The sequence below is a fragment of the Megachile rotundata genome, chromosome 4 (assembly GCF_050947335.1).
Source record: "Megachile rotundata isolate GNS110a chromosome 4, iyMegRotu1, whole genome shotgun sequence".
Taxonomy (NCBI): domain Eukaryota; kingdom Metazoa; phylum Arthropoda; class Insecta; order Hymenoptera; family Megachilidae; genus Megachile; species Megachile rotundata.
Window position 1 is genome coordinate 4,903,806 of NC_134986.1, and position 12,488 is coordinate 4,916,293.

Consider the following 12,488-nt stretch of genomic DNA (forward strand, 5'->3'; position numbering starts at 1 on the left):
TAACAAAGATATGAAAGACAATAGTTTATTGTAATGTAATTAATTTATAAAGTTGAAAGCATTTTAGAATTCTTACATTATTACGTGTATTTTAAAATTCAAATTTTCACGCGCAATGACAGGAAATGGAACCTTTGGCGCTATTTAGTGGTCAAATGTGGAACTATCAAAACAAAAACTTTCGTTCTTTTTTTAAATAAAACATTTTTATGTATTGTTGACGATCGCAAATTGTACTACGGACACGAGAAAGAAAAAAAATGCCTTTTCAATTACCTCGAAGCATTATATTCCAAAATTGAAAAAATTGCATTTTATGGACTTTAAAATAGCTAGCCATCTAGCGGCGGAAGATAAAAAATTTATTTAGCGACGGAAGATGAAAATTTACGTTAAACGGATTTAGAATACTTTATGTGATTAATGAATCAGAAAAAATAAGTTAGGTATATAATTGTTTTCAAAATTTAATCATTGACTGAGATATAACAAGATTAATCATGTTGTGTCTTCGAGGGTTCTTCAATCTGCAGCTCGGAAAGGAGCGCCATCTGCTTTATTTTAGTATAAAATTGTGAAACACTTCGTACCGCAGCATATTAACACTCTTTGAACTATTTATAATATTAAGTAAATACTAGAAAAGTTGCTAACCGTGTAGAAGATTATGCCTTACAAACAATTTAATATTTTCTAACGTTCTGTATGAGAAAGAAGGCAAATCACTAAACCGTATTGGAGAAAGATAAACGGGTAAAACAGATAGGGCTGTCGATATTAATGCTTTCTACTATTTACCTGGAGTCCATAGACTCCAAATCCATGTACCCTTGAGAATAAAGGCGACGAGTAGATCCCTACTCTTTCATAAAGCTGCACCACGTTGTATCCCTACTCTTTGGCTACACTTAGTCTTGTTATATCTTTATTCAATGGTCTTACGTCAAATGTTGACAGAAAGGTCGAAAGGAGACTATGTAGACAGTTTTTTTGAACTAGGTTATTGTGTGTAGCATATACTGTTTTATCAAAAATATATCAAGTTTATTTGATGTCCTGTAAAAACAACTTTCGATCTCAATTAATTTCCAAGACTTTAAGACCACTGTAAACAATAAGTTTTTACAAAGCGTAACTCTTTGTCTACAACATAATTATGTTTTAAACAAAAAACTCAAAATGACTGCTAAAACTTCGATCGATGGATGGAGTCTTCATAGAATACTTGGAAGTGGAGGTTTTGGTATTGTTGAACTTTGGGCACATGCAAATGGCACAAAACTTGGTATATATTTACTTTATTCGTATAAAAAAATATTGTCATATTAATAGCTTAGTATACAAACATTGTATATTCACTTTTGATATCTTTGAGAAACATAGAAGATTCGGAAGTACTTTATATTTCACTGAATGGATACTTATTATTTATGTATTTACTATTTATACTGAGTATTTATTATTTATGCATATTAAACAGTTATTTAGATGTTGTAGATTTTATATTATCTACAAGATCAGTGTTTAACCAAATAAAATAATAAAGGATTTACAATAAAAAAATTAACAAATTTATATAGCTGAAATGTAAAGTTTATAAAATATAAAGAAACAGTTAAGAACAATTTGTTGCATATGAAATCCTATTTATGGTTAACTGATTAAAATAATAAATATTTCTATGTTTATAAATTGTAGCAATCAAACGATGTAAATGGGATGTTACACAGTTAACAGAAACACAACGAAACAGATGGATTAATGAAGTACATATAATGAAACGTTTAAAACATCAAAATATCATTAAAGGATTAGAATTGCCTTTTAAATATCCAGATGACAAATTAGAATTACCTGTACTATGTATGGAATTTTGCAAGAAAGGTGATCTTAGAAAGGTAATTTTAAAACCAAATTAACCCTTTCGCTTTGACTATCCAGTTCGCCGAAGTACTATAACTGAACAGAAGTGCGTACCCACAAGTCATATTGTACATGCTGCTTATAAGCGGTGTTCAAAGCGAAAGGGTTAATGAGATTAAAATAATATTTCTTTATATGGCATATACTTTTAAAATAACAGGTTCTAAACAAAGCAGAAAATTGTTGTGGAGTTAGTGAAAAAGAAGCAATTAGTGTTATGAAAGATATTTCTTCTGCAGTAGAATATCTACATGCTAACAGTATTACTCATCGTGACTTAAAACCTGAGAATATAGTCTTACAATATACACAAAATACTGTAAGTGCTATTGAATATGTTAAAAGAAATTATTATAATTATATAATATCTTATATATAATTATGTTTTAGATTGAATATAAATTAATAGATTTAGGATATGCAAAAGAACTTGGAGAAGCTAGTATCTCCGCATCTATAGTAGGTACATTAAATTATGTAGCTCCAGAACTTTTATGGAAACAAAAGTATAGTTGTTCTGTAGACTATTGGAGTTTGGGCATTCTCTTTTATGAACTTGTCACTGGTTCAAGGCCATTTCTTCCAAGAATGCAACATACTATGACATGGTATATGGTACTGTTATAAAAAATTATGACAACTTTTAGTGGTTGTATTAATTATATATATTTTATAGGATGCAACATATTAAAAATAAAGGATATGATGTTATCCGTGCCTCTGAATCAGAAGGAACAATAATTTTTGGCACAGATATTGCTTATCCCACAAATTTATCAAGGTGATTATTATATCATGTTGTTGGTGAAATAATTTAGTTATAACCTCTATATTTAAATAATTTTTATATTTTAAATTAACTGTTTTTGAAATATGCATTTTATTAGGTGTCTTAGAGATAAATTAGCAGGTTGGTTTAGAGTAGTATTACAATGGGATCCAAAAAAGAGAGGAAAACAGTGTGATGAAAATGGAGTGGAACAAACTGTTGTATTTCAATTATTGCATAATATTCTCTCTAAAGAAATAATTCATGTGTTCTGTGTATTAACATACCAAATTTACTCATACGAAGTAGTTCCTACTACTAGTATTGCAGATTTACAAGCTATGATTGAAAAAGATACTACCATTCCAGTAAACCAACAAACTCTAACTGATTACTTTGGTAAAATTTTTATTGACAATAAGCAACCACTTTTACCACAAGTTAAGGTAATTGTATTCTTTACTATATTTTTTACTTGGAAGTTCTATATTTATTTAAATTGTTAATTTCATTTCAGGACCCAGTTCTATTTGTTTTTAAACATGGAAGTACTTTAGTAGATAGCATACCTACACCAAATATTCCTCCAAAAATTCAAAAAATGATAGAATTGTCAAGAACACAATTAGATATTGAAACAGTAAAGGATTATTATAAAGTAGCCACCTTTTTTATTAAACAAGAAATATATTTATTTCAACTGTATATTTTTGCTATAACTATTGAAGTGTGAGTATTTCACATATTTTGCACATATTTATAAATTGATTTTAAAAATTAAGTTTAATGTAAGTATGATGATATTAAATTTTCAGAGATTTATTAATGAAAAGACGTAATACATTTAATCAAAATATAACAAATACGACAGAAAATATAAATACTCTATTGTATAAATTATCCGTTATTCGTACTGAACAGAAAAAAAATTTAAATGAAGAACGAATGAAAGCTTTGGAAACTAATTTTGTAAAAGTTACTAAGCTAGTTAAAGCTGCTGAACAAATAAAATTAAAATTTGACTTATTTATTGAAGAAAGCAATGAGTTACAAAAAACAGCTCAATCTATCGATTGTATCAAAAATTTGTCTCACTTGTAAGTAAATTGTATCTTTTATATTATTAGGTTGCATCAAATAAAAATCATTATATTTTTATTTGATCTAGATATGATAAAGCTGTGAAAATACTTGAGTCATGTGACAACGAAAATCCTCATAAAAGTGCAAAACCAACAGATATGGTAAAATTAATCTTCAATTTCTTACAAGTATTGGACACACAATTTCATAATAACAATATTCCTGAAATTTTAAAGTATGTACGTCTATAGATATCTGCATATAGTTAATATGCATTCAATTAATGATATTTAATGACTTAGGCAAACAACAAAATTGGAAACAGATCTTCTAATACTGGAAAGAATATTTGATTCAGTTCTTGCTATGACAACTGTATATCATGAAGAAATTCAAAATATAATACAATTTACGTTTGATTACAAGTCTGAAATGCCTAATACGAATATGTGTTCAAGTGAACCAATTGAAAGTATACATATGCAGGCTATGAAAAGTTTATCAAATAACACTACAGCAAATTATGACTTAATAAATGACAGTTTAGTCATACGTTATACGTAAGTGTAATTAAAATTATTCTAAAAAATGTAGTATAACAATAAGTAAATCACATAATAATACAACAATTTTATTGTTCACTTCAACAGGTTCGATAATCTTTTGCTAGAAATACAGAAGAAATACATGAAAATGATTGGTTCAGAGACATAACAAGTTTTTGTAACTGTAATAAATCATTCTCTGTTATTTTCCACTTAAATTTAAATTCATTCTTAAACTTAATCGTATATTTGTGCAGTATATTTTAAAGTATTTTATATCCGTGGAATATAATGACGTACACCCCATTTAATATTAGCATGTTTATCAGTTTTAAGAAATGAGTATGTAGGACCATTTGCTGTATTTTTTTGTTTCATTTTTCGCCGGATATTATTAGGCGGTGTTAAAAGATCTGTAAAAGATATTAAAACTTAATTATTCTTTGGCGTCGTATGCTGATCTCAAATTGGCTATGAACAGAAAGTTTAATAAAAAATACTGTATGTATGTAAGTCTGTTTATATGTATATGTATGTATATACCGAAAGAAATATTAGTTATGTTTGTACGAAGTTATTTTGATATATATTACTTTAAAAACTATTAACTATTTAAAAAAATGTAATATGTATGTACATAATTTGTTATTAAAGATATACTTTTCATAATGAACTTACCTGCTTTGGAAATAATATTAAGTATCATACATAGCATTAAGTATATAAAAATATACTTAAATATCTACAATAAAATTTATCATCACGATATTAATTAGCAAATATCTACATCCGATATAGTTTTTTGAAAATTAACTTGTACTTACGACACAAATGTTCACAATTTTAAACTTCATTGTGATTAATACTAAAGTATGATATCTACTGTTTTATAACAGAATTGTATCTATAAAGTTTTATACGGTTGAACGGATATGTAATACAGGTGGTTTTATTGTACTTTCACTTATTTGAAAGAATCAATATCTCTGATTCTTATTATTTTATCGTTTAATATTGGAAAGGAAGCAACACTTTTATACTTTAAAATGTATTTTATTAAAAAACCGTATGCACATCCTAAACTGAGAATTAAACAACAATGTTAAAATAAATATGATTTTCATTTACTATTACTTTCTCTTCACTGAGAAATCTTACACACCATACTATTTTCCTAGATTGTCCACATACATCAACGATTATGCAATTTCACGTATAAAAGTTCATTGTACATTAACTTGACAAGTAAAAAAAGAGGAAAATGCGAACTTCTGAATATCTATTTGTCCAGTCTTCCACGGAAAATAGATATTACTCATTGTCGCTGATATCTTCATCAGTTGTGAACTCGGAATGTTCATCAGCTGCATCAACATCCTCTGCAGTTTCTTCATCTGAAATATCCCATTGAGGATGTTCTGTGGGTACTTCTGGTGCTTCTTTTACATCCAACTATAAATATTTTCACAATAAAAGTAAGATAAATTTAATTGTATTAACTTTTGTTTGTAATACGACAATAAGTTTCACCACGTACCTTAATATCTTGAGCTTGATCAAAGCCAAGATAAGAATCACTACGTAAACATACAGTAAATGTATAAACACCTGGCCATCGTGGCGCTGTAAATTTTAACTGAACTTCTTCAAAATGTGCTAACGATGTAACGTGAACGGGAGCTGTCAACAACGTTTGACTCTTACGATCACAGATGTAAACCCACCAGTATTCCTGTTTAACATCTGGAAAAAGTGGACAATGCACTTCGTGCGATAAATTACTTCTTCCCTCTAAAACTTTTTCTCTTTTTGAGAGTTTTTGCTGAAACCTAGTGATGAAAACATAGAGAAATTATTGAATTTGTTATCATGAATATTAATACATTATAAAAAAATATTTCACCTTTCCCATTCTGTATCGTCGTCGTCAATGGATACGTCTTTTTTATCATGACTATCTTCATCGTCACTTCTGTCACTATCAACATCACTGTCACTTACATCAGATCTATCTTTGGAAGACTCTTTTTCTCCTTTGTCCTCTTTTTTCCTTGCATTAGGAGTATTTGTTTGTTGAGCATTATTATTACCATATTGAGACTGCGCATTTTTTGGTGCAGCAAATTTCTTACTAGGTCCCTTTTTATGAGATTTCTTTTGACCTTTCTTTTGTCTGAGCCACGCTGGCTTTCTGACAGACTGAATTTGCTCTTCTATCACTTCATCGGGAGCATCGTTACCTATTTTACTATCATCAATCATTGTTTGTTCTTTGATGGTGTCATCTCCGAATAAATGTTTCATATCTTTACGAGTTAATGATACTGTTACAGTTACAATAGCACCAGCAGTATAAACAGTTGGGTTTTCATCGTCGATTACTAAAATTGCGTAGTCAGATATAATTTTCACGAAATAAATATGATCACAAATGATGGTAAATAAACTTTACCTTCAGAACGCACTTTAAACTCTATATACGGCATATTTCCAAGGACTTTCATTACATCTTCATATTGACTGTCTGATAAGTTTCTAAGGATCAGTCTTCTTTCTTCTCCTTTCAATTGTGCAAATTGTTGAAGACTTTTGATTTGATGCTATTAATCAATGTCACAATATTTAATTATTAAATACAATAAACATAATGTAATTTCATTGTGTATAAATTAAATATTATAGTGATCCAAGCATACCTTTTTTGGTAAGAAGCATTTTAAATTATCTTCCGTTATATGTGGTAACTGTAAAAGAGGATTTTTAAATTCCCAAAATCCTTGTACTATCATTGAACATAACTTCATACAATTTTCTACAGTTTTAATAGTTGGTAAACGCGGGACTGAAAGGAAAGATACCTCTTAAGTAATATAAAAATATATTCAAATTTATATTGATAATTAAAGCTGTTAAAAGACTATTCTTGATCATATACGCAAAGATATATTGTATAAAGTATAGAATTTATTCGTACTTTATAAAGCATGCATATGTACCTCTTCTAGCATAAGCTAATAGAATCACTCGATTAACGCAAGTTACCATTTCTTGAATTAAATATGGACATTTTTTTATTATGTACTGTCTATCTTTTTCTAATGTTTCTGGATTTAGCTGTAGGCGAGATAAATGTGCATGAATTAAAGCTCTAGCTTTAATTGAATAGGAGTCACATAGTGGTGTTTCCTTATTTTTTACTCCTAGGTCTGGCAGTTGTTTGATAAGCTGAAAATAAAACAAAAGAAAAAATACTGAAATTACTTCAAGCAATTAAATGACCACATAAGTTATCTCCTAATTTTACTTTTACTAGTTCCAATAAAATGAAGATAAACTAATAAAATAATGTATTATTTGTCTTACTGAATAAACTTCTTCACTATCTGTGTATCTTTCAACTATTTCTGCATTCCGTTTCTTGTGAAATTCAAATGAAGCAGCAAGAATCATAATAACTCTTTTCAGTGACATAGATGGAGTTTTAATAAAAAAGACATAATATAATTGAGTAGTCTCTAGTAACACCTAGAAATAAAAAAAATTAAACGGTTATTTGACTAATATTTCATTATCTTTCTCAAAATTGAAATTTATTTACTTGATCACCAGTATAACGAATACTCTTATACCACCATGTTCCAACAGCAGTTGGCAAAGCACACATGAACACCAACAAATACAATCCTAAAACCCATACTGAATTTTCTTTTTCAACTATCCAAGATGGTAAAGCTATTCCAAAACTCATTGCTCCTGGACCATCTGGATTTCCATACTTTTCCCAGTTTTTTCGAGCTTCCTCATCCGTTAGCGCTCGATAAGCTGTTAATTAATATAGAGACAAATGTTATTTCTTTTTAATACAACTAATACCTACATGTTATAATAACTATATTACGTTATTATTAGCATTAATAAAAAATAATTGTTAGTACGCAATTATAATACAGTTAAACCTCTGTTTATTGTTTTTGAAAATACTTATTGAACTACATCAGAGTTGGACAGAGTTGTTTTGTGATTACTTACGTAATTAATTATTGAAAATAATCATGATAATTATGATTGTTAATCAATTAATCTTTATTATGATAAATCAATAACCACAAAAAATTTTTATAATCTGAAACCATAAATGAATAATTTGCAATTGTTAGACAAATACTTAATTTATATTTTACTTAAGACATACAAACTGTTTAACAGAATTTTTAAAATAAGAGTTATATTAATTTAATCATTATCAATTTTGTAACCAATAATTATTAAATTAATCATGTTTTTTGATTTCATTAGCTGTAATCACTTTCCTTATTCATTAGTCATGGTTACTGATATCTATTCACTTAATCATAATCTTTAATCATTAATCAGATTAGATTTTGCCCAACTCTGAACAGCATTTAGTTAGTATTCAATATATTAAGCATTATATATTTATTCTTACCTTTAGTTAATTTCATAAATGCCTTTTCATTTCCAGTTTCTTTATCTGGATGAAGAATTAAAGAAAGTTTACGGTATGCTTTTTTAATGTCACTTTGACTTGCGGACTAGGAATAATTTTTACATTATGTATATGGTGCTACATAAGTTAGATACATATATATATTCATAGATATACAAGTTATACTTACAGGAGGAACTCCAAGTATTTCAAAAGGATCAAAATTGGTCATTTCATAGTCAAATTGTGATACCTTATATGCCAAAAAAATAAGGATTATCCACCCAAAAATAATCATAAATTTCCTGCAGTAATGCAATTACATTAAATAAAAGAATGTTTAACTTGCATATAAACAAATACTATATAAAACAACTTACATAAATAATGCTTTGGTTTCTTTCCATGGTTCATTACGGTGCAAAATAATTTTCTTCTTTTTACATCCATCACATTGACACTCTTTAGCCTCTTGATCGGGATCTGATTACAAAGCAATTATTGTCATTTATTACTACTTATCAAGTTAATTCACTAAATTACATCAATGAAATAACAGTTTAAAGTTGCTAAAAAAGTAACTCATATATAGGCTACATATAGACTACATACTTTTATGTATTCATGATAGATTAAAATTTAAATATAAATCGTACAATCTATTAAATTCATATTAGCTTAGGGTAAAGATATGGTTAATAAAGAGGATAAGGCTCATCAACCACAGGTCTGGAATATCGAATTAATCATTATAGAACTATAGTAGGAGATATACTTACTAAAGAAAACAATATTCACAACATATACACTATGCCAGGTTTTATTACAACTAATGACAAAATAGAATATTTGTCATAGTAGGAAAATGTAATATATATAAACTTACTTAAAATTGTTATTTATAATCATTATATCTAAGAGAATAATTAAGACCATTGTATACTTTTTGGAGAAAAATTTTTGATATAATTTATAGTAATTGTATCAAACAAAATTATATACTTGCAATAGTAAACACTGCAATAATATATAGTATATTCTGTATTATGTATAATGTACTATTACACTTTTTACATATAATTAGCCATATTTTATATTTTAAATAACATTTTATGCTATGAACTAATGTAGAATATTGTTAATAATTATAATATAAAAACAGAATTATTTTTAAACAATCGTTATTGAATTTTAAATAAAAACTAAGATATTAATAAGTATTAAATGTTTTATTTACATACTACTGTTCAAAACTCTATACTCCGTTATTGAGATTGCTAGTAAATTAGTAACGGTATATTCGCAATTAAGTGCTGGTCAGTCTTCCGTCAGAATGTTATAGAGCGGACTGTATATAGAGGAGAATGATCGTGAAATACAAAGATTTGCGTTAACGGAACGAAAAATAATGTATAAATATGAAATGTTGTAGTACTATCATTTATTTTTTACGTTAAATTTGTAAATAAATTTGTTGGAATCTAACCTTGTTTGGGGCAACGTGGCCAAAGGTAGTAGGTCCCAGGTATCAAAAGAAGTGCCAGGAATGACAGTAAAAAGTAGAAAAACGTTCCACCGCTTTCGTCATATTGCAATTTTTGGCCGCTCATGACTCATTAAGTAATAATATTTAAGTATATTGTTTAAGTACATTCATTACTAACTCCACTTTAAACTCACGGTACCATTCAATACATACAATGCAGTGGCAGTTACAAAGCTGTCGTCGTCAAGACTGCCAACTCAGCACCAAATGCTAATACATAGTTTAAGTCTACCGTGCAATTGGCGTTGCCGGTCACGTCCACTTATGTGCATATAACGAGAAAAAGAGGAGGATGTTACGATTCGCGATAATTACGTCTGTTAACAAACGACAGAATATTAACCCCACAGTTATGTACTACTTTACTGTACCCATGTGAGTTTACGATGCACCACATCGTCATAACACCACAACTTTATAATTCCCTTACACTCTAACCTAGAAATACTACTATCGATAACGATATCGATAAATATCGATAATATTGAAATGATGTGGTAATATCGTTCAGATAATTAAAATGTAAATATGAAAACGTAATGCGTAATTTTATTAATTAAATAATTAATATTATTCTTGTTGAATCTTTGATCTAATTTAATCTAATTTGTAATTTTATTATTCACATCAATTTCTATTTGAAGCATCAAAGAAACATTTCCTTGAAACAAAAAAACTTCATTGATATTTAAATATGAGTAGAGAAATTTAAATAATATGACTTTACGATTTACCTTGAATAGAACGATATTATCGTTACGTCATAAGGAAGTAGATACGATATTAATCGCGTATCGATAAGCGACAACAGCACTCTTACTTTTTATCTCTATTTTCTTCCTGCAACAAGTAATGTCACTAATGTCAATGTCATATAAGAGGTGCTGTTACTGGTAATTGACAAGCTATCAATATATTATTAATACTTAACAATATATCGATAATACTGTTATTGGTTAAGATATTGTTAAAGTACCAGGGCTAACGGGAGTACTTAAGGTAAAATGTAATGTGTGTAATTTTATCGTTTAAATTTATTTTTGTTTTAACTTCAAACCTAGCTTAACATAACCTGACACATAAGGTTATCATTCAAACTTATATATTATATTTTCATTCATCTATTCATTTATGTGTAAGCTTTAAATCTAATATAACCTAATTTCAAATAATAACAATTTTAATTAATAAGAAATCAGAGTAGATTAGGTTCGAAGTATAAATAAGAATAAGGAACATATAAAAAGATTAATTATTTTTATACAAATAAATCCGAACGATAAAATTACGTGTTAGATTTTATTTCAGTCACTAAATATTTGGCGATAATAATATCTCAAGCTATTGATACCATGTCGGTATTATCGATAATAACACTTTCTGTATGAGCACTCGAGAGCAAATTTAATTTTTCTGTGCAAAATGGCGTTCAAATGTTTTGGCATTTTCGAAATTGATAATTCATCAAATTTTTGCAAGTAAATGTTTACTTTTCATAAATAAGCTGTTTTATTGCATACTTTACATTTCAAAAGGATTCTAACAGTAACATTAGCGTATTAATTACTTTATTTGTACAATAAGATTATGTAAATTATTGTTATTTCATTGTAATTGAATATTACATTCACATTCATATTTACTTAAAGAAGTATTACAGCAGTTTAATATGTGAGTAAGGTGTAGAAGATGATAGCTTATTGGAAAGTAATTAATTTAATGAATCGAAAGTATTTCGGAAATCTCGTTTTTACATGTATTTTAAAATTTATATTTTCGCGCGCACTGTCCCATTACAATTTTGCGAGCACTATCCAGCGATAAATACGAAAAGACAGGAACAACAGTTTCGTCTTTCCGTGAAATAAAGTATTTTTATGTTTTGTAGACGCTTGAAAATTGTTTTACTGTTACGACGGAGTGAGAAAAATGCTTTTGTAGTGTGCTGCATTCATTAAACGAAATTTTGAAAACAATTATGTATTTTACTTATTTTTTCTGTCTTACTAATACTTATAAAGCATTCTATAACCGTTCACTCGGGGAAACTTCGGAATACCATCATGTTTCGATTCTGCTCAAATTTTGCGAACAAGCTCCTTTTTTTAAAAGAAAACATATCAAAAAAAGGTTTTAATCGAATTTTCGCGAAAATGTTCTAAGTGGCGCCATCTC

At 28.0% G+C, this 12,488-nt stretch overlaps 2 protein-coding genes and 1 long non-coding RNA gene across 5 annotated transcripts; 1 reads left to right on the forward strand and 2 right to left on the reverse strand.

Moving 5' to 3' along the window:
- The first annotated feature begins 891 nt into the window (after window positions 1-891).
- IKKbeta (inhibitor of nuclear factor kappa B kinase subunit beta) lies at window positions 892-4,993 on the forward strand. Of its 3 annotated transcripts, none has more exons than XM_003702320.3 (11): window positions 892-1,285; window positions 1,699-1,898; window positions 2,084-2,242; window positions 2,314-2,531; window positions 2,600-2,704; window positions 2,811-3,138; window positions 3,210-3,421; window positions 3,508-3,789; window positions 3,861-4,010; window positions 4,078-4,335; window positions 4,426-4,993. In XM_003702320.3, exons 1-11 carry the CDS (start codon window positions 1,180-1,182, stop codon window positions 4,487-4,489), a joined length of 2,082 nt encoding a protein of 693 aa, XP_003702368.2. In that variant the 5' UTR covers window positions 892-1,179; the 3' UTR covers window positions 4,490-4,993. The 3 variants fall into 3 exon arrangements, with proteins under 3 accessions (XP_003702368.2, XP_012138449.2, XP_076387507.1); XM_012283059.2 differs by lacking the exon at window positions 892-1,285 and adding an exon at window positions 1,490-1,614; XM_076531392.1 differs by lacking the exon at window positions 892-1,285 and having other exon boundaries at window positions 1,747-1,884.
- On the reverse strand, window positions 4,386-5,252 carry LOC143264401 (uncharacterized). The gene is made up of 3 exons (XR_013038129.1): window positions 5,145-5,252; window positions 4,999-5,062; window positions 4,386-4,733 (listed from the first exon to the last, which is right to left on the reverse strand). It is a non-coding gene; the product is annotated as an uncharacterized LOC143264401 (long non-coding RNA).
- A 100-nt stretch (window positions 5,253-5,352) lies between these two features.
- On the reverse strand, window positions 5,353-10,758 carry Sec63 (translocation protein Sec63). Its single transcript, XM_003702301.3, has 12 exons — window positions 10,254-10,758; window positions 9,148-9,250; window positions 8,958-9,072; window positions 8,768-8,873; window positions 7,919-8,142; window positions 7,684-7,845; window positions 7,317-7,545; window positions 7,017-7,162; window positions 6,773-6,920; window positions 6,224-6,701; window positions 5,858-6,149; window positions 5,353-5,772 (listed from the first exon to the last, which is right to left on the reverse strand). The coding sequence occupies exons 1-12, from the start codon at window positions 10,375-10,377 to the stop codon at window positions 5,632-5,634; spliced, it is 2,268 nt and encodes a 755-aa protein (XP_003702349.1). The 5' UTR covers window positions 10,378-10,758; the 3' UTR covers window positions 5,353-5,631.
- Between the last annotated feature and the right edge of the window lie 1,730 nt (window positions 10,759-12,488).

Excerpts from the sequence above, each read along its gene's own strand:
- IKKbeta (XM_003702320.3), top strand. The coding sequence starts at position 1,180 with ATGACTGCTAAAACTTCGATCGATGGATGGAGTCTTCATAGAATACTT. Across the intron at positions 3,139-3,209 it reads CACTTTTACCACAAGTTAAG|GACCCAGTTCTATTTGTTTT; the intron begins GTAATTGTATTC and ends ATTTCATTTCAG. Across the intron at positions 3,790-3,860 it reads ATCAAAAATTTGTCTCACTT|ATATGATAAAGCTGTGAAAA; the intron begins GTAAGTAAATTG and ends TATTTGATCTAG.
- Sec63 (XM_003702301.3), bottom strand. The coding sequence starts at position 10,377 with ATGAGCGGCCAAAAATTGCAATATGACGAAAGCGGTGGAACGTTTTTC. Across the intron at positions 7,163-7,316 it reads ATTAGCTTATGCTAGAAGAG|TCCCGCGTTTACCAACTATT; the intron begins GTACATATGCAT and ends CTTTCCTTTCAG. Across the intron at positions 6,702-6,772 it reads GTTTAAAGTGCGTTCTGAAG|TAATCGACGATGAAAACCCA; the intron begins GTAAAGTTTATT and ends ACGCAATTTTAG.